This window comes from Suricata suricatta, chromosome 10, assembly GCF_006229205.1.
Source record: "Suricata suricatta isolate VVHF042 chromosome 10, meerkat_22Aug2017_6uvM2_HiC, whole genome shotgun sequence".
Taxonomy (NCBI): Eukaryota; Metazoa; Chordata; class Mammalia; order Carnivora; family Herpestidae; genus Suricata; species Suricata suricatta.
This window is the reverse complement of record NC_043709.1, coordinates 39833329-39855257: the sequence shown is the minus strand read 5'-3', so window position 1 is coordinate 39855257 and position 21929 is coordinate 39833329. Positions and strand designations below refer to the sequence as shown.

At 41.8% G+C, this 21929-nt stretch overlaps 1 protein-coding gene across 1 annotated transcript in view; it reads right to left on the bottom strand.

Moving 5' to 3' along the window:
• Positions 1-1025: 1025 nt before the first annotated feature.
• Positions 1026-21929, bottom strand: part of E2F7 (E2F transcription factor 7) — a 34999-nt gene continuing 14095 nt past the window's right edge. Inside the window, exons 5-13 of the mRNA XM_029955449.1 lie at positions 20182-20472; positions 18635-18793; positions 17053-17187; positions 9854-10039; positions 9313-9385; positions 6136-6637; positions 4571-4826; positions 2692-3113; positions 1026-1406 (exon numbers count right to left, since the gene is read on the bottom strand). Of these exons, the coding sequence (XP_029811309.1) occupies positions 1236-1406; positions 2692-3113; positions 4571-4826; positions 6136-6637; positions 9313-9385; positions 9854-10039; positions 17053-17187; positions 18635-18793; positions 20182-20472 (2195 nt within the window). The 3' untranslated portion in view covers positions 1026-1235. The remainder of the gene's footprint in view (positions 1407-2691; positions 3114-4570; positions 4827-6135; positions 6638-9312; positions 9386-9853; positions 10040-17052; positions 17188-18634; positions 18794-20181; positions 20473-21929) is intronic.

Below are 21929 nucleotides of genomic sequence, written 5' to 3'. Positions count from 1 at the left end.
TGCATAGCTGCTTCCAGAAGTGTCTTCATGCTGGCTCAGTGAAAGCCCTGCACTCACCCCTCTTATTTTTCAGAAAAACTCTGAAAAGTAACGGGTTTGCATACTCTTGGACACTGAACATAATGTGTCCACTTTCCCTCTTACCCTTCCAAAAATAAAGAAAAAAAGCAAAAGAAAAAATAAATGATCACCTATCTTCCTACATCAAGTTCCACATCATTATTCTTCAGAATTCTACCATAAGGTCCTATCCAGGTCCCAATTTTCCATATAATCACTTGCTACCATCCTGATTTATTCAATAAACAGCAATTCTTTGAAGGCCTCCATACCTGATACTCTATGGTTAACATTTAAATAAAACACCCACCGGGCATATAGCGAAGGAAACTGCACATGGGAGGAGTTTTACAAATGAACAGTGACACCTCACTGTTCACATGGGTCAGTGCTCAGGCTGCTGGCCTGGTCCTCTTGGTTCTCGCGCCCGGATAGGGTTAGCAGAGTTCAGTATAGCAAGGTGTGCCATTCACAGTTATTTTGGTCTTGACATTCTATCATGCATATACATTTATCCACATTATTAGGTTGCAGAGTAAGTGCAGGGCAAATCATAGGAAAAAAGTATAAACATTCAAGTCGTCATACCCTGAAGAACATGTGTTTTGCTGTAGTTGTAAACTTTTTGCACTAAATCCCATTTCAGGAACAAAATAAATAATACCATAGGATTCACAACTGGAGTTGGCTTCCTGATGAAGCCTAAGGAAGCAGTAGCTTTTTGAGACTGCAGAAAGGACGTGTCTCTCACCACAGATCTATAGTCAGGGTGAGGGGAACCACATGCCCAGACGCTCACCCTGGTTAAGGGCTAGACAGACAGCTCCCCCTGCCCCCAGAAGAAAAACCGCAAGGCTCCAGTAGTGTGTTAAGATCTGCTTCCAGCAATAAGAGGATTCTTGAATCAAAACCACAGAAGTCAGTCGGTGCTTTCACTGCGACACCATGCGCAGTCTGGACTGTAACTGGTATTGAGTGCACAATTAGTAACAATTACTTTCAGGAAAATAGAGGATGCACAATAGTGAGAAGGTAACTAGAACCAGGGAGTGAAAGAGAGAGGAAAGACGTGTGCTGAAGACGGCTGGCTCGCTTTCTGCATTCGGCATCAGGGCATCACCTGTGACAGGGACATTCAGGTGGCTGGATCCTGCCACCCCCGGCGAGGTGACTGGTTAGTCAGCCTCGCTGCTGGGGATTTCGAGTCTCCTCTGTGCCGAGCTGGTGTTTAGTGCCACTTTCCTCTCTCTCCTCCAAAGGACGGGGTCTCCTAGGTTGCCAGGCGTCTTGAAAAATGTCTCACGATGTGTTCGTCGGGTGTTATTGGGGGTCACTGGAACCGGTGACTGAGAGGGCAAATAAAAACAGCAGTGAGGTCAAAATTGTCCTCAGTATCTGAACGAAGTAAGCCCTGTCCTGGCTTGTGTCACTGTGATCTTTATGTAAGTGTTCTCTCCTTTGTGCTTTTCTGTCCCACTCATCCGGGTTGATCTTTCCCAGAAATGAACTTTGTTATTTCGTGTGCAGAAAGGCAGCCTAGCAAAGAGGTTAGAAGCATGCCATGGGCACAACCCTCTGTGTGACCTTGAGCAAATTACTTAACCTGTCTGTCCCTCAATTTCTTCATCCATACAATGGGGATGATAAAAGCGACAACTTCACGGAACTGCAGGAATTAAACAAGAGCATATTTATGAAGCATTTTAGACCACTCTGGGCAAATAGCAAATGTCTGTGTCTGTCTTGCCTCTTTATTTACTTGCTAATATGTATCCTCTTGTGTTAAATGTTAAATATTAATCTCCGTAATGTACCCTCAAAGGCCAGGGGCCTTTATTCTGTTGACTGGCATATCTTTACTGCCTGGATTAGTGCCTGGCACATAACTGGTGATTCGAAAGCATGTTACATTATAATCACCTTGATTAGAAACTAACATGTTATTTCAATGTCTAGCAAACTTGTGAGCCTCTGATGCTTATCTAAAATATTTTTGGCCACAGTGTAACTCTTCCTCTGTGAGAGAGAAGTAACCACTCTGAACAATGCCTAAGGCACAAGAGGAAATCAACACATACCTATTGATGGCAACCAATGGGAGTTTGGGAGGAAATAGGGTACTGATGAATTTGTATCAATTATAATATTCATACATGTACATATGTATATATCATATATATCTCCCATCTCCTAAACACTGCATTTTAAGAAATAGATGCTAAGAATCTTTGCATTAGTATCCAGACTTCTGTTTCTCTCGATTAGTTCTATAGCTGTACAATGAAAACTTAGTGTGGTCTCCTTTGTTGATCTAATGAAATGAAAGCCTGGAGAAATCATCTGAATGTTCAGCATTCATCGCAAATCCCCCTGAACCATCACTAAAAGAAGTCCCTCTCATTTTAAGGAACAGATTGACAACTAAAAAATATTTTTGTCTTTAAAGCCCAGCATTTCCTGCCTTAATATCTCTATGCTTTATAAAATAAGCAGATAACTCTGGGTCTACAGTGGAAGCTTGGAAGACCTGACCTGGAGCCTCTGCCTACAGTCATGTGACTTAAAGCTAATGAAAGGCAGAAAGACCCTGTCACAGAGTGGTGGCCTTCCTGGGCTCACTGCAGGACTCACCTTGTATAATTTTACCACGGGGGCCGGATGCCCCCCATATATGGAGGATTCAGGCTGGACGGTACTGTGTGATCTCAACATCACAGGGCTCAGGGTGAGGGAGCCCGAACCCTGAAGCTGAGGGTCTGTGGGGGGGAGTGTCGACGATTTTGGAGTAACCATGTTTGCAGGACTGATGAGAAGATGAGCCGTTGATCCGAGGCCAGGCAAGCCAAAATTCACAGGTCCCGCATTTGGGACAGCACCAGGGGCAGAAGAAGCCGGTCTGGTCATTGTGGGAGAATAGAGAACAGGAAAAGTGCCCAGCGTCGGGGATGGTAAGACCATGCAAGGAATGCTGAGGGGTGGCAGCTGACCTGAAGGTGGCCCCAGGGCATGGGGGGTCTGACTGCCGGATAAGAGCACATTGAAACCATTTAATCCTGAAACAGAGGCAGAACACGGCAAAGTCAACACAACAGGAAGATACCATTCCAGCTCACACTGCGCATGGCCCTTCCAAATGCGAACCCACGATGGATGGATTCTGCCTGACCAGCCAACCTCCTTCCTGTGTTCTCTCTACCCTGCACTGCTTCTCCTCAGCAATGGCCACGAATGAGACCCCACATCCATCTGTGTGATAAGGTGGTAGATGCCCGTGGCTCCTGAGAGGGTCAATTCATGTCATTTCTACGTCAAGGAGGCAAATGGATTTGGATGGGAAAATTTTTATCTTTATTCTTACAAACTTCTAGCAAATTTATATTTCCCTCGACTTGGATCACACAGGCAACAAATCCAGCAATGGTAATAGCACCTTGACTTTGTCACTAGAAAACATTACGTTTTCTGTTTCTGTATAATTGGCTTCCCTTATAATTGTACGCATTTAATAATTTCAAGCATTTGTAAACATTGTGAGGAGGAATCCACAGGCCTTACCAAAGTGTCAGTGTGTCCTTGGCCTAGAAAAAGCTAATCATCTCTGTGCTGGGCTGTCATTTTCATTCAGCAGGGACCAAGTCTTTTTCTTGTTCATCAATATACCTGCCACTGAGTACCATGCTTAATGTCAAACCCTCAAAAAATACCTGCTATGGAATAAAGAATGTTTTCTAGATAAGAGAATAAAAAAGACCACTTACCTAACCTGTGAACGGAATGGAAAACTCAGGAAAATTAATTTAAGTCTCTGCATCAAGAGCAGCTTTATGTACATGGTGCACATCTTAAAAAATAGGGATCTTTTATATTTCAGCTTTATTTTGGAATACTAACAGCATTTGAGTCTTTCTGTAAGGCACTATTATCGAAGTGCTTTCGACGTATTATCTTATAAAATTTAGTTCAAATTTGAGAGCATCCCCACGGCACAGCGGCCATGGTGAGTGCTGCTTTACCGGTGAGGATGGCCGACCACTTCATGGAGAATGTAAGTGGCTTTAACGTCCAGCCCTCTCTCTCCAGACCTGGCCCTCGACCACAGTGACACGCTCAGTATCTCTGGATATACAAGATGGGGGCCTACTAGCTGTACGTAGTGGCCACGAGGTTCATGTTGTTCAGTAAACTGAACCAATGGCAGATTCAGCTGAGTTATAGAAACAGAATGATCTTTTGAACTGTGCTTTTTTAGCAAATAAAGTTTAACTTATCAAAAAAGAAAATCACTTGCCCTAATTATTTTCCTAGTATCCTTCCAGTTGGTGAGCATGATGACAGCCTTAGCTTTCAGTTCATAGAGGGAGGAAACAAGGGGCTTAGAGTAAAATGACCTAGAGGCTGAACACAGCAGCTCACCGGGGGGCTACTTTGGTCAGGTGATGTGGACACAGATTTAATCTAATTCATGATCCGACTACCCCAAGGCGCTCCAACACAGGTTGACATCCCTTACCGGCTGGCGACTGTACATAAAAATACTGCAGCAAAGAGGACTCTTTGGTGCTTTCATTTTCTTTTGAAGTCTTTTCAATCTCTGCATCTCTTGAAGGATTTCCCCACTGAGAAGACACGCAGCCGTTTGCTGAAGCCTTTCCTGAAGCCTCTTCTGCAGCAGAGAGTTGGCTCCCTGTGTGAGTGTCTTCCAGGGGTGCAGATCCTGGGGGACCCAGGGTCTTGGGAGAAGCGATGTCTGTGGAACCTGAGGGTTTCTAAGCACACAACCAACGAAGAACCAGAAAAGCATGTAAAAATCCCAGTAGCACATCTCAAGAACAGCATTCTCAAAATAGCTAAGACATAAACAGAAAGGTCAGAGATCACTGGGTACCACACTGCATCGTGTATGTGAGCTGTTTTGGTCACGCTTCTAGGGATGGTCTGATTATCAAGGACATGGCATGTGCTCCTGGAGGTTTAGGATTCTGAAGCACAGAAATGATGGCATTTTGATAATGAAAAACTGGCGAAGGTGTTTGGACTATGAAAGAACATTTTTGAGCTCTAACATATCCAGGGTGTGGATGTGCCTGTTAGTGGCCCAGTACGAACTGCAGGCAGCCCAAAGCCAGTCTTGATTGTCTAAGACATACCTCGGCCAGCCTTCCCCACTGTTCTGTGACCCCAGGCTATACACACAATTAGAAAAATTCACTCTGGCAAGAGAAAGGAATCGAAGAGAAGGGGTCTTAACTAAGGTACTGATCTCCAAGAGTGTGCCTGGCTGACCCACCACGGACTGAGGTCAAGACTGTGCTTCTGCTCTCAGAGTGTCTACCTGGTCATATCTCATTAACGTCTGGGCGGCCACCATGTGGAAGATGCGAACAGCTGACATTTTTGTTCCTTCCACTTTGTAGCTGGGGAAACGGGATCTCTGAACAGTGATGAGAACAGACACTGAAAGCCAAACAGCACTTGTATTCCTGACTCTGGGACTCCAGTGCCTTCTGGATTAAGATGAGTATTTCAATGATCTCAACTTGTTTGAAAACAAAACAAAACAAAAAACATAGCAAAAGGGAGGAGATCCACAAACATTGCCTCTATGTGGTGGGATTATGGGTCTTTTTTTATTTTTCATATATCGTTTAGCATTTTATGTAAGTAGGAGTTTTATAGAGATTACTTTTTATTTTTTGAGTGAGTCCATGTGCATGCACACATGTGCTGGGGGGAGGAGCACAGAGAGAGAGGGAGAGAATTTAAGTAGGATCCATGTTCAGCACAGAGCCCGACATGGGGCTTGATATGAACCCTGAGATCATGACCTGAGCCAAAATCAAGAGTTGGATGCTTAACTGACTGAGCCACCCAGGTGCCCCCCAAATTACTTTTCTTATGGTCCTACTTTATGGCAAGACTTCACGGGACAGCCAGTCCCAGGTTCAGTTATACAAGTGATACATGGAATACCTTTCATTCCAGACCCAATATCTTACTACTATCTGGGTGTCTTTATTGGGAAGGAATTCTGGGTTAATGGGATGTCACTAAGCACACCCACCCGAACTGTCTTACCTTGGGCATGACAAGGGCTAGAGGGCTGTCTTCATTGTCCCTGCTCTGTCTTTTAGTGGCTGGCTGCTCCTCCTCAGGTTTCCTCTCCTTGCGGAGGCGCTTCTGACCTGAGGGTGTGGGTGGCTGTTCTGCTGCCGTGACCTCCAAGCTTCTGCGGTCCCTCTCTGACCCCAAGCCTGACCCTGGGGCCGGTCCCTCCTGTACGTTCCCATACAGCAGGAACAGTGGGGTGGAGGGCACGTACAACAAGGGCTGGCCGGTCAGCAGAGCTGGCTTTGGGGTCTTCCTGACTGAGGCTGCAGAAGACAGTGAGACACCCGCTTGTGCAGTCAGACTATTCTGCATGGAGAAGGCCTGCCGGTCTGTTTGGGCCACAGAAAATACTTGGTGTGCTAAAGGATTAACACAGTATTCTGAGTCAACAGCCCGGGTAGGGGAAGGAGCAACAGGGTCCAGGCTGCTTGACGGAGGCATCACTCTCTTACTGGCAAAGGCTTTCCCCCTGTAATGAAAAGAAACATAATGGGTCTCAAGAAGTTATCATGTTCCACCAGCTCCTGATTCTTTGCCTTCCTCAAGAGAGATGTACCAAAGCGGAAAGGAGACAATGCTGCTCAAGCTGATATTGAAGTGTGCCCCCTGAGCTATTAACTAATCCCTGAGGCAGAGGACTTGTAACCTGGATGGATGGAAAGAGATGGGGTGGGCGGACCTTGGGGAATCTCAAGTTAGAGCTCAGCCTGGCTCCTTCCCTGCCTCTTCTACATCTAATAGTTATCAGTTACATAGTAGTGTATGTACACAAAGATGCTATATGACTCGCATATTATAATTGTTTTACATACTTATAATAATGATAGCTGTCCACCACCAGTTTACAAGACTGAAGCTCAGAGACTAATCAGTCTATTGAGGGTCACCCAGCTCTGATGTGATGATAGATAACAAAGACTGGACCAGAGGTTCATTCATTTATTTATTATTTTTTTATTAATTTTCACTTGTTTATTTTTTTAGTTTATTTATTTACTTTGACAGAGAGAGAGAGAGAGAGAGAGAGTGCATGTGGGAGGGGCAGAGAGAATCCCAAGCAGGCTCCGCACTGACAGAACAGAGCCCACGCAGAGCTCAGTGTTACAAACTGCAAGGTCATGATCTGATCCAAAATCAAGAGTTGGATGTCTAGGAGCACCTGGGTGGCTCAGCTGGTTGAGTGACCAGCTTCGGCTCAGGTCATGATCTCATGGTTCATGGGTTTGAGCCCCGCATCAGGCTCTGTGCTGACAGCTAGCTCAGAGCCTGGAGCTTGTCTTTGGATTCTGTATCTCCCTCTCTCTCTGACCCCCCCTGCTCACGCTTTCTCCCTCTCTCTCAAAAATAAATAAAACATTAGAAAAAAAAATTGGATGTCTAACTGACTTTAGCCACCTAGGTGACCCTCAATCAGTGTTTCAGGATATATAAAGGATATATCTATCTGGTTTGTCTCATATTTTCCACTGTGCCATAAAGGAAATGGGCAGTGAGGAAATAAAGTTGCCTACTAACGTATTTTCTGCCATTCTGGTCCCATTCTGCTCAATATCACAATTTTTAGGCAGAACACATTCAAAATTAACCCCCATTTAACATATAAGATTATAAACAATGTCTCAGCCTTTTCTATGGAAAAATTTCTAAATATTAAAAGACATATATTTCTAGTATATTTCTCAAACCAGAGGAGGAAAATCCTTTTAGATTCCTCTGAGAACTAATCAGTATGATCTAGTTTGTCCAGTCTTGTCCGTGTGCTGAAGATAGAATGAAGTCACGAGGCTGCAGAGGTCAGTGCATCTGTCTGATCACAGCTTCTCTGAGTGACCGCTACGACGCGGCTGTGTGAAGCTCACCATGGCCATGCTGAGTCACCATCCTCCCTCCGGTCATCCATCCACAACCTCTCTATCTCCACTGATAACAGCGCCCCCATCTGAGTCCCAGGCCTTCTTTGTGATGTCTTGCTGACCCACCGGCTACACTGATTTCTACTCTTCCGTCTGTAGCTGACGCAGCTCAGATCTGCACGATGACAAGCCAGAAGGACTGCAATGCTGAATCCCACCTGTTTACTAGAAGCAGCCAGAGTGCTCTTCTCCACGGAGTCTGCATAGTTCGTTATCTTCTGTCTCCTAAACCCAAACTCTTCTACCTGGCTTTTCAGGCTTTTTGCCAACTTGACCTATTCACTGCCAACACCCCAAGTTCTTTTTATGAATGATGTTTCCCTTTACTATCCTATTTGGACAAATCATTATAGCTAATCAGTTGAATGTCCCAGGACTCCCTGACCCCATGTCACAATCTATTTCTCCCCAAATCTGTCCTTAAAACACACTCTTGTTCTCGTTAGCATTTCTTCTGCTTCCTTTGATAATATGTGGTTTTCTTCAAAATCAGACCCAAAATTCGAATCAAAGAGCCTGGGTTTGAATCCTGGCTCTGTCACTTATCATCACTGTGACTTTGGGCAAGTTGTTTAACCTCTTTGCATCTCCATTTCCTTTCTGTAAAATGAAGAAAACAGTAACCACCTCAAACGTTTGTTATGATTAGATGAGTTAATATATATAAAACTTTTGGAACAGGATCTGGTGGTTCATAAACAAAGTTAGCTATGGTGATGAAGTGACTCCTGGAGCTCCAATCATCAGTTCTCAGCGCCATGTTAGTAGTGAATTGTCTTTTTTCAGTGTATTTGTTTTTGTTTTTTTCCCTATGAGTTTTCATGAGCATAGGGGATATATTCTTCCTACTTTTGTGTCCTTGATGCTATAACCAGAACAGCATTAGGCACAAAGGGGAAACAGAAAATTCTTTTTATTTTTCAGACAGTGTGTGTGTGTGAGTAGGGGAGAGGCAGAGAGAGAGGGGGAGAGAGGATCTGATCGTGGGCTCTGTGCTGACAGCAGGGAGCCTGATGGGGGGCTCGGACTCACAAACTGTGGGACCATGACCTGAGCAGAGGTCAGACACTCAACCAGCTGAGCCACCCAGGCACCCCAGAAAATTCTTAATAAACAAATGACTGACTTCTGAGCAAGACTGCTAAATTTACCTTTTGGTGGGCTGCATTTCAATGTGTTCCAAGTTAACACCAAAAAATAGAAAAGAATACAGTTTTTAAAGACTACTTACTCTGAACTGTCTTCTATTTTCTGTTGGTAAACAGCTGCCACACTTCCAATTTCTAAGGAGTAGCCACTTGATTCTGAAAAGGAAAATAAAACTCTAACAAAATATGGTAAGAGACTTACACACACTAATTATATATAGCAAGATTCATTATTCACAGCTCAGGGATTATAAGATTATCTCAAATCCATTTTGGTTTTGATTCAAAGAGAAATTTCCAGAAGCTAGCTGTTAGTGGGGGAATTCAGGTCTCATCAATAATTAGAAACAAAACAAACAAAATAAGCGTTGCTTTGTAAACCTGATGAATGTCTCAGATGCATCAAACAGATCAAATTGGCAAACCAGTTGATCTTCATGGCCAACTAGGGTGAATTTCAGGCACGGGGCCATGTTCATTCCCTGTGAAGTCAGCAACTGTTTTACCCTCAACCATCCTTTTACTCTAGGGCAGGGCCTAGAGTCAGCTCATTTTAAAATACCCAGGGTGGGTGACTGTTACATGACAGCTGGTGGATTCCGTGGAATAAGAAAAGGCAGATACCTTGTTCTTCTTTACAAGGGCTGCTGGGCTCTGAGTTCACTTTCCTCTGGATCCTCTCAGAAGCCTGAACTGTGTTAAAAGAACCATGTCGAGCCAGCCTCTGTTCTGCACAGACTTGAATCTGGCCATATGTTTCTTGTTTCAATTCTGGTAAGACAGATGCAGAAGCATCCACTAGTTCTTCATCTAAATAAATGAGAGAATTGGAAGTGTTGTTATGTAGCTATAATTGAGGATAATTTTAGCCTTTTTAGGATATAGCTTTGAGAGCCTGTAATTGTAATGGAGCTATCCTATAAATTAGAAACTAAGACAATCAAAGGAATTTTATGAGTCTTGTCTCAAACCCCAATTTCTTTTGATGTACTAATTTTTTTTAAGAGTTAGTAAAAGACTATAAAGTGATACCGAATCCATATATATTCTAAAATTATCCAAACTGCAACAAAAGTAGAGCAAAATGTTCTCCAACCCAAATTAGAATGGACCTGACATTTCAGATGCTTTCTTTGGGCAGAGATATCAAAGGAAAACCCAACCATGCTAGCCCAACACACATATTTAGAGATTTTAACATTAATTGGGATCACCCACACATGCCACAGCTCTAGGGCAAGGAGTATACAAATCTCTATTTTCTATTATGCTCTATTATGTCTTTCTTATGTAGTAGAAGGCTCAGTTACTAAGTGACCAAGGGAATAAGGTCAGCAAAAACCTCATGGTTGAAATGCTGCAGAACAGTGGGAATAGAAGGGCCTTGCAGGTCCATGTTTTGCTTAGAGAGGCTGTGTAAAATCAGGATAGAATTTCCTAGATAGAACCAGACCTATATTTCTACATAGAAATAGTCCCTGTTGCTTAGTCATTCCTACTCTGTTCATTTCTGTGATTTTTCTTTCCAGGTTCAAAGCATGCACATTTTTTTAAGTTTATTTATTCTGAAAGAGAGAGAGAGAGAATATGAGTAGTAGAGGAGGGGCAGAGAGAGAGAGAGAGAGGGAGAGCAAGAATCCCAAGCAGGCTCTGCACTGTTGGCACAGAGCCCAAAAAACATGCACGTTTTAAAGAAATATTTATCTTGAGAGAGAGTGAGTGCAATTTGAAGGTGGAGTAGAGAATCCTAGGCAGGTTCTGCACTGTCATTGTGGAGCCCCGATATGGGGCTGGAACTCATGAAGTGTGAGATCATGACCTGAGCTGAAATCGAGAGTTTGAGACTTAACTGACTGAGCCACCCAGGTACCCCAAAGTACCCCCATTTTAATAAAAATACTAATAAACTGAAGGGACCGCTAGACTTACATTTTAAAAAACATAAAAAATGAAAAACAAAATCACCTTTACAAAAGTCCCCTAAATGGTCTTTTTAGAAAATCAAAAATTATACAATCAAAAAGAAAATGGGTCCAAACAGTAACAAGGAACAAATTTATCCCCCTTCCCGACACAGAATGTCAGACAAAATATATTAAAACAATGGCTCTCAAGACACTGGACAACAGGATCCTTAAAGACAGGAATCCAATGAGGTGAGACCTATGATTGCCTCCGCTGACTGCCTGGAGAATGTTTCTATGTTGGAGTATGGGAAGGGTCACTGCACCCCAGAACAAAGCTGAAGAACATTTTTAGAAAAACTGAAATATCTAGCACCCAACATCTCTGTCTGGCATACAATTAGAAATTACCAGGTACACAAAGAATAAGGGAAATATAACTCACAGTGAAGAGATAAATCAACAGAAATGGATTCAAAAGTGACACATGATAGAATTAGTAGACGGACACATTAAAACAGGTATTATAATTCCGTGAATTCAGAAAACTAGAGGAAAGAATGAACATACTGAGTAGAGACATTGAAAATCTAAAGGCTCAAGTCAAACGTCCAGTGATAAAACTGTAATGCTACAAATGAAAATAGAGTGGATGGGATTAATGGCAGATCAGATGCTGCAGAAAAAAGCAAGCAACAGAAATGGTGATTACAAGGGCAGATAGAAATTTTTAAAAGAATAAAGTCTTTTAAAAGACAATAGACTGTTTAATGCAAAATGATAACAATGCATTATGGAGTTTATAACACAAGGGCAGTAGAATGCTTTGGCAATAATAGTACAAAGGCCAGGCAAGGAGAAATGAAAGTGTGCTATTATATCATTATGTAAGTATTATATCATTTGAAGGTAGCCAGTGAGAAGTTAAAGATGCACACTATAAATCCTAAGGCAGCCATTAAAATAACATAACAAAGAATTACAGCTAATAAGCCAAAAAAGCCAGTAAAATGGAAGCATAAAAAGTACTTAATAAATCCAAAAGAAGGAAGAAAAAGAGTAAAAAGAAACAACGAGCAGATGGGACAAATTGAAAACAAATGGCAAGACAGACTAAAATATCAATAATCACATTAAATGTAAATAGTCTAAACAATTCAATTAAAAAGCAGAAATTATCAGATTAGATGAAAAAACTCTCCATCATATACTACCTACCAAAAACTCACTTTAAATGTAGGTACCAATAGTTAAAAGACTGAACAATATATACCATGCTAACTAATCAAAAGAAAGCTAAAGTGATTATATTACCATTAGATAAAATAGATTTCAGAATAAACAATATCATCAAGCATAAAGAAGGTTCATTTCATGATGAGAAAACAGTCAATTCACCAAGAAGACATAGTGATTAATCTTAAGTGTTTATGTACTTATGACATCTTCAAATACACAAAACAAAACCTGATAGAGCCAAAAAAAACAGACAAATCTGCAACTATAATCAGACATTTCAACATTCCCCTACCAACAAATGAGAGAAGATATAAACATAAAGTCAGTAAGGATATAGAAGAATTAGACAACACAATCAACTAATTTGACTTAGTTTTCATTTATAAAACATTCCACTCAACGAAGTAGAATATACATTCTTTTTAAGTGCATATGGGTAGACCGTATCTGTACCATAAAACAAACCTCAATAAATTTAGACGGATTCAAGTTATATATCAAGTATATTCTCTGCCCACATGGAATGAAGTTAAAATCTATAAGGAAAAAAATCTGGAAAATCTCAGAAAATTTGGAAATGAGCACACATCTAAATGAAAGGAAAAAAAAAGGTAAATTACAAAATATTTTGAATTGAAAGACAGAGAAAACACACATATCAAAATTTGTGGGATAGAGACAAAGCAGTACTTACAGCAAAATTTAATAGCATTAAATACCTAGTAGAAAAAAAAGAACGATCCAAAATGACTTCCACTTTTTCCCTAAGAAATTAGAAAAAGAGCAAACTGAATACAAAGTGAAAAGGTAGATCTACTAGAGATAAACTGAACACCAGTATAGCTGAAAAAATGGAATCTATTATTAAAAACATCTCGTGTAGAAAACTGCTTGCTCACACGACTTCACTGGTGAATTCTACCATATGAAGGTATGTACATGAATATTCATTGTAGCTTTATTTATAAATTTCTAGCTAAAACCTGAAAATAATCCACATGTCCACCAACAAATAAATGAATAAAGAATGATAAATCCATATCAGTGGGATATTCAGCAACATAAAGGAATAAATTATTGATACATGCTACAATATTGTTAACCTGAAAATAATTATGCTGAGTGAAAGAACCTTGATAAAAAGAGTATACACACTACAGTCGATTCTTGTTATTCATGGTAGTTATGTTCTGTGAAGTTATCATGAACATTGAATTAGCAAATCCTGAACCACTGCTCTTAGAGGAAATACAGGGTTAGGTTCCTGCCAGCCTCTGGTCACAACATTTTCATCAACTGATCAACACATAATGCTATTTTATATGTGTGTCTGTTTAAAGACACCTTATTTAATATACACTGTTGATCCATTAGCCTTGAACTCTTAGACAAAGGCACTAGAATGCATGCCTGAATGCTTTTCTAACATATGTATTTCCTCTGTAAGGCACTTCACAGACTTCTTGCACTTAGAATCACTAGCACTTCAGTACGACACTTGTGAGCCATTTTAACGGAAAAATCCCCAACACAAAGCACAAAAATATGAACACATGGCACTAAAAAGACCACGGAAAGGACCCTTTTTTATAGCATGAGAGTCAAGTAGGAATACCTATGAGAAACAAGAAGGTAGAGTATTGCCTTGTTTGACCTCAGCTGGAAAAAAGGGTGTTGCCAACCCAAATTTTTTGCCACTCTTCACATGTCTGTGAATAAATGAGAAAATTCTGCAGGTATTGATTTTGGAATTATCAAAAAATTTTAGGGAATATGTAGATCATTGCAAATATGCACTCTGAATAATGAGCATCAACTGTATATAATTTGCTTATAAAAAATGTTAGAAAACATATACAACTCTAGAGTGAAAGAAAGCAGATCAGTGGTTGCCCTGGGGACAAAACGGAGGCAAGGAAGGAGGAATTATAGAGACAGGAGACTTTGGAGGATGATGGGTTCATTATCTTGACTGCGGTCATTATTTCACAGGTGTATATAATGCAAAATCTACTGAACTGTAATTTTAACCATGTGCCATTTATTCTGTGTCATAATATCTCAAAAAAGCTGCCAAGAGGATAAAAAGGCCATGATGCTGGGAAGGAGAAGAGCAAAGAGACACTTAGTAAGTTTACCCATGAGGAATCACGACTCAAGGAGTGAAGGAGAGTAAATTCAGGAAATCAAAGGTAATATGAAGTTCCAGATTGCTGGGTTGATAATGATGATGGTGTTGTCAGTAATGAAACTAGAGATACAGAAAGAAGACCAGGTTTCTGCTGGGTAGAGAAAGTGAGTTCACAGTGAGGTTCCTGACCCAGTCCCGAGTCCTGTTCGCCTGATCAGATTGGAGCCCTTCCAGCTGGTCACACAAATCCTTTCGTGAGACTTCTTAGCACCAGCTCAGTTCCCCAAATACCTTATTTGCTGCAATGACACTACTCCCATCAAGTCCCTCTTCTTTTTTAATCTATCTAAAGATCCCTTGTCACTTCTGCCTGAGTTCCTGATGTATCTTGAAGCCTTCTAAAATGTGGTCCCAACCAATCACATTTTATGTCTTGTTATTCGCTAGCCATGCCCTCCACTTAAATCAGGGTGGCCGATCTTTAAATAAGCACCAGATTTGTTCTTAGGTATCTGTTCCTTGAACTCAACAGCTCTCCTTTACTCCAAAACCTAATCTGTCCATCAGAATGTCACCCATATCTTCTCTGAGGTCCCCCAGAGCCAGGACCACAGTGTGTAGTGCTTAATCGTTTTCTAATTTTCAAATGTAGGCTAATTATACCTTCAATAGAAGCTCATTAATCAACTAAAGCAAGTAAAGGCACTGATCTGGATACTCCAGGGTAATCATGGACGAATAAAGGCTGAGTCTGCTTTTAACTCATTGAGAATCTACCTCTTTAGAAAACAGCTTGATCATTCCTTAAAATGTTAAACATGGTGCTACCATTTGAGCCATCACGTCCACCCCCTGGGTATACCCATGAGAAATGCAAACAGATGTTCGTATCAAAACTTCTCTGAATATTCAAAGCGGCATTATTCATAATAGCCCAAACTGGAAAAAATCCAAATTTTCTATCAACTGATGAATGAATAAATAAAATGTGGCATATCTATAATAAGGGGATAGTATTTCACAATAGAAAGCAAGGAAGTGCTGATACATGCAATGTAGGCTAAAGGACCTTAACAACATTGTGCTAAGTGAATGACGTTGGTCACAAAAGACATATGTTGTGTGATTCCATTTATAGGGAATCTCCAGAATAGGTAAATCAATAGAAATGGAAATATATTAATTTTCTCCTTGTGCTGGAAGGGAGTGGTTATAAGTGCTAATGTGGGCAGGGTTTCTTTTGGGGATGAACTGTGTTTTCCAAGTGCCTGTGGTGATGGTTGCACAACTCTGTACTAAAAGCTACTGAACTGTACAATTTAAGTTGATGAATTATGTGAATTATATCTTAATACAGTTGTTAAAAATGAAAACAAAAAAGACAGAGTCTGGCTTCAAACGCATAGAGCTGGGTCAATGGCATGATGTCAACATCACCGAGTACGGTAGCAGTGCAACAGCTCAGACGAGACAGTCCTTGTTCCGGGGGATCAGGGAAAACTTCACGGAGGAGCTGACACTCAAGTCAGATCTTGAAAGCAGAGTAGAATATGTTTGTGTCATATAGAAGAGGGCTTCACAAGTGAAAAGGCTAGAAGCCAAAGGCAGAGGTGTGGAAAATGGCAAAGGTGTGTAATTCACGCAGGCAGAGATGGCGTGATATGCGTCTTTCAGTCTTCCGTGGCATTTAGTACAGTAACTGCCTGCGCACAATCTACATGCAGCAAGTACTGGCTGGACTGAATTAGTTATACTTGATTTTAAGTGGTTTCATCTAGATCCTAAGTGAATAATGTGTTGTAAGTGAGGTAGAGAGCTATATCTTTTATAAGCCTGGGTTAAGTGGCAGGGATTTATGCCACTAATACCAAAACTGGAAGGGTAATTTAAAAATAACTTTAATGGCTTTTTTTTTTTTTCCCAGGCAGCATAGCTATATGTAAAGTAGCTGGTTCAGTAGGATCCGGTCCCCAGTTGCTCAGATATTACCTGTCAAATAAGTGGAAGATAATACCCTTTTTTGCTCTAGTTTAGTAAAATTATAACATTTGTAACCTGTTAAATAAATTACCAAAAAGGTGTTCTTGACATCCATCCTATATTTAGAAGCCATCTCACCACGTATTAGTTTTGTGACAGTAATTGATATAATTTTAACATTATCTGGGATTTCAAAGAAAAATGATGCTTTATTCTGCTGATGCAGAAACAACCAGAGTTCACAAGAAGTGTTATTTTTAATCCTCAATCCCAAACTTTCAGGAACTCAGGAATAAAATAAAACATGCGAATGAACTATAATTTAGTTACAGAAACTCCCACGTTATCAACTCTCAGGATTTCCCTTCCTGTCATATGGGAGCCAGCCGCACACACCATTTACAGACCAACGTTCATTGTTTCAAGAGTGATACCGCTAGTCTAATTTTGAACATGACACGGGTTATGGGAAAGGCGGATCAGTTTCACTGTGCAGTAGATGCGTGATTCGGAAAAGGAACTGGGGATTGTAAATAGAAGAGGTCCCTAGCAAAACCATGCCCCCTCACCGCTGGAGCTGAAGTCCACGGGCCCGATCCACTTGAAGGCTGATTTACGGCCTCGCTCCGCTGTTACATGCACCTTCTTTATGAGAGCCAAGCTGGTCAGAACATTGGCGATGTCATAGAGGCGTCGTACCTTTGCTTGAAGATACAAAATACAATTATGGTCACACCGTCTGTAACACCATTACATTTTAGTTTATGTGATAGGTCACTTTTCTCGGCTGCCATATAAACCTCAAGCAGAAAGCAGTGGGGTGCAGCAGAGGCCAAGGGCTCTGTCATGTAATCGCCCAGGATTTATGTAGCCGATGCATCTGAAGACACATACTATGGGAAGGTCAGTGTGTCTTTGCTTTCCCACAACTTCACACCCCTTGTGAGAGGCACCTGGTGATGAGCAGGGAGCGCCGAGATTGCAAGAACACCAAGGGAGGGGAAGGGGCTGTAATTAAAGGCTTAGTAAATGTAATTCTGATATGTGGCACGTCAAGAGCTTGCTCTGAGTTTCTCCCAGCAGGAGGGGGTGGCACCAGCTCCCGCAGGCAGCTGGCCTGTGAAAATGACAGGGATTCCCCAGAGCTTCTTGTGAGGCTGCGCTCCTGGGCACACAAGACTGCTTAGGGCTCAAGGTTACTGAGGTTCAGCTGTGCTGAAGACAGGCAGCTCCTCACAGGAATCCTGGCATCTGGCCACCTAGGGGGGGAGGGTGGGGTGGGCATTCCCTGAGTCTTACGAGGGCTGGGGGAGAGACATTTGAAAATGCAGGTACTAGAGGAGAAATTCAGAAGGGGTGGTAAAAGACTGGATAGGCAGGGCAATACTCAAGAAATCAATTCACAGGTAGGAAACCCACTTGACTTTGTAGCTAAGACCAATCAAAGGAGCTTTGATTTGATGGTCCAGGAACATCAAACATTCACCCCAGATGCAATCTTCTTCCCAATTCTGATAGAGCTGAATTTTACCTACATTTCTCCCACAGAGTGCCTATACCTCCAATGGAAACAGAAAAAGCAGAGAACGCTGAGCTCATGGCTTCCCAGGGTTTGAGGGCTACTGGCAGCCAAGGACATTTGGCTCGACCCAGGCTTGACAGAAAAGGAAGACGCACTGGGGTACAATCTCGGAAACTCTCTTTTCTTGCCCAGCAGCCTTGTCCCGCCACCCCTACCCTGCCCTGCTCATTCCTCTGGTTCTTACCTGCAGACAATTTTCATCTCCACCCATCAGGAGAGTAGGCAGGGGGAGAGGAAAAAAGGGGAGAGAAAACTCAGACATTCTGTCTTGGAAGCAGCAATACTAAAGAGAAACACAAAGCATCTTACACGCTCCCTGACCTGCATTTGTGGGATGGATGGCATTCTGCTTCCACCATCCATTCTAACTGCTAAGGAAGGCATCGGACAGAACTTAATGGGAATTCTAGTATTTACTAACTTACCTTTCACAGCACCAAGAACCTTTATGAGTGCAGGGAAGACTGCACTTCTCAAAACCAATTTTTTTTCACTCTCATAGGCAGAAGATAACATATGAAATACTACCCTTTTTGTACTGATAAGTGGATTTAGGTGAAGATGCTTACTTTTAAATTTACTATGGTTTGGGGTATCCTGGCTCTCTTTTATCAGTATTTTGGCAGCCATATCAAGAGTAACAATCTTCGTTTTGGAGACGAGGAATAGCATGACAAACTTCTGGCTCATAATTCTTAGAGACTTGTCTTTTCTACTGTTTGCAGATGCTACAAAGGGAATGAAATGAAAGCATCAAAACATATAATTTACCACATGAAAGACAGTACTTAGAGTTTGCCAGAACTACTAATTCTACCAGCAGATGGAAAGATCACTCTTGTTATAGGCAGAAGCCTACTGGACACAGCACAAAAAGATGGCTCGTAAAGAAGTGAGATGGATTTTCTTTTCTTCTTCTTTTTTTAAAAGTAACCTCTACACCCAATGTGGGGCTTGAACTCATGACCCTGAGATCAAGAGTTGCATGCTCTCCTGACTGAGCTAGCCAGGAGCCTCAAGAAATGAGATGGATTTTCCCATGGCTTGCAAAATTACTCTACAGTATGCATAAACTCCGAAATGCATATTTGAAACCACTCTTAATGCTTTACGCTCCTACTTCATAGAATAAATCCATGAGGTAGTTTTCCTGAAGCAACTTTTTGAAAAGATGAATGCAGAAGGAGAAAAGGAAGGGTAGACTTCAGGGACTGTTTTCAGAAAATTAGCTGTTCCTTCAAAGGCAAGAACTCTGTTTATATTTCTCTGTATTTATCTCTGTGCCCACAATATCTAGACTATATCTTAAACACAGTAGGTTCTCACCCCTTCCATTGCTCTTCAGAAAGAAGTGAAGAACTAAGCTATAAATGAATGGGAGACACTGATTAGATGTCTGTTGCTGTCGATGGCAGGCAAACCATCCCCGAAAGATGGCTGTCTCCTCTGGTTATTAGGATAAGAACTGGCTCATGGGGTGGAGCTAAAGGCGTGAGGCAGCAAAGCTAATGAAAACCAGGGCCACATTTCCATCCCTATTAGATCTGCTAGGGAACTGCCGAGTGATGCTTGCACTTTATCATCTTAGCAATGGGGTATAGGGTGAGAATGATGAAGATCAGCCGTTAAAACAGGAAGAGGACCAATAGGAGCTGGGAAGGGAAGAACCATGTAGATATAAATAAAAAAAAATTCTGTATCAAATGACAGCAGGGGTTATCCATCTTTCTTATCAACGTGTTCTCCTAACGGGGTTCATGTTTAACTAATTTGCCCTAAATAGAATTTAAAAATTGAATTCTCTGAAAAGATAACTTCTTTCAAAGTGAAATTTCCTTAAAGCCCCACAAATAGAAGTCAGCATGGGGCTGCCAATCAGAAACGGGAGCGCTGTTAGCGATCTATGGTCCAAACACACCAAATACCAAGTGAACTGCCACCAGACAGGCTTGAGTGAGGTCGAGTGGGAAGCCCAGTGGGGGAGCCATCTGTCTCCCTTTCTTCAGCAGATAGAATAGGACATCTCCCTCCAGGGCTGTCAGTCTGGCACTTCCCGCCTTAGCAGCGAATCTCTGTGGAAGGAAACATCACTTGTGTGGGTTTACAGTGCACTCACAAGAGGGGTAGTTGGGTTCAGAGAAATCCAGGAGCTGTTGATCTTGAGAATCTGGACAGCCGTCTTTTTTACGTTCTCCGAGTTTACAATCCTTCTGGTCTAGCTCTTTCTGCTGGAGATGTGCCATCTGCTCTTCATACTTCTGCTCCTCTCCCAGTCTCTGGAGGCTCCTCAGGGTTTTTGGCAGGCTGTGCCGTCCATGCCAGCTATACTGATTCTTGGCCACCCGGCTGACCAGATGCAGTGATTCCAGCACATTTACAATGTCATAGATACGTCTCCTTTCAACGCCTGTTTGAAAGATAGAAGATGACCATCATGCAGGCAAACATTTTTGAGTAAAAATTCTTGGAGGGCCTGGTCCATGTCTGTAAGCTGCCCTACATGGTGCCCAGGGCAATGCCCAGCAAGTGTGGATGCCCCACAAACTCAGCATATCAGGATGTTCTTGGGATCTAACCCTTAAAAGAGCTAGGATTAAAAAACGTCCACCCAGAGATGGATGATAGTTCTATCTCTATTACAGCAATAGTAATACATCTTTAAAGTAATATTTCTTTAGACCTATTAGGTAAACCATGTGAACACTTCATGTTAAAACAGGAGGGACTGAGCACCACATGTACTAGTATGTCTAATGGATACTTGATGAATGCTATTTGGTTGATTTTGATTTAGACTCCTAATTATGCAGACTATAAAATAAACTGTGTCCAATGCATGACACCTCATTGGGACAATTCTATCCTTTCCTGGAGTTTGAATGATGTGAAATAATTATCTTGTTACCTCTTTGTTTTTTGATATTTAAAAAAAATGTTTAATGTTTATTTTTGAAAGAGAGAGAGACAGAGCGTGAGTTGGGGAGGAGCAGGGAGAGAGAGGGAGACACAGAATCCAAAGCAGGTTCCAGGCTCTGAGCTGTCAGAACAGAGCCCGACGCAGGGCTCAAACTCACAAACTGTGAGATCATGACCTGAGCCGAAGTCAGCGCTCAACTGACTGAGCCACCCAGGCGCCCCTGTTGTTAACTCTCTTAATAGCCCAGGAAGGAAAATAGATGGCAAATATTTTGTTTCCGATTTTGTGTTAGGAACTCAGGAGTCTAGAGCTTGGGCACCCTTCTCAAGCTGCTGGAGGAATCTACAGCCAGGGCTGAACAACATACGAGGTTCCTTTTGGTCATATCTTGGCCACTGGTAACTGTCCCTGTGCTCCCATTCATAGCTGTTTGGGCCAAACAGCCCATGAATAAAGCACAGAGACTCTTCATGTAAAATACAGGCTGACCATGAAGTTCATCAAATCTCTACCCATTTTCCCAACACTCTCAAAATAGCTAGAATTATGGGCTGTCTATCACGTTTACCAAAAATATTTATCATAGTTTAGTGTGGTGGCTTTGAGGTCAGACTGCCTGGATTTGAATCCCTGCTCTATCCCTTATTACCTGGCTAATCTTTCTGTGCCTTCGTACTGATCTCATTAGATGATGAAGATTACATGTGACCATAAATGTAAAGGGTTTCCGATAGGGTGTCAATTTGTATCTACTGTTATGTACTATTTTGTAAATATTTGTCCAGAGCGTTGGAAATACCTAAAATCCCTGCCAGCATGAGACGTCACAAAAGGAACAGATTTTAAAACTTTCCTGTGACTCATCCTGTTGTGCCATGGGCCCTTAGGCTTTTGGAACCCACTGGCTCCCTTGCTTTCATCTGAGTACCCATCATAAAACCTCCGGG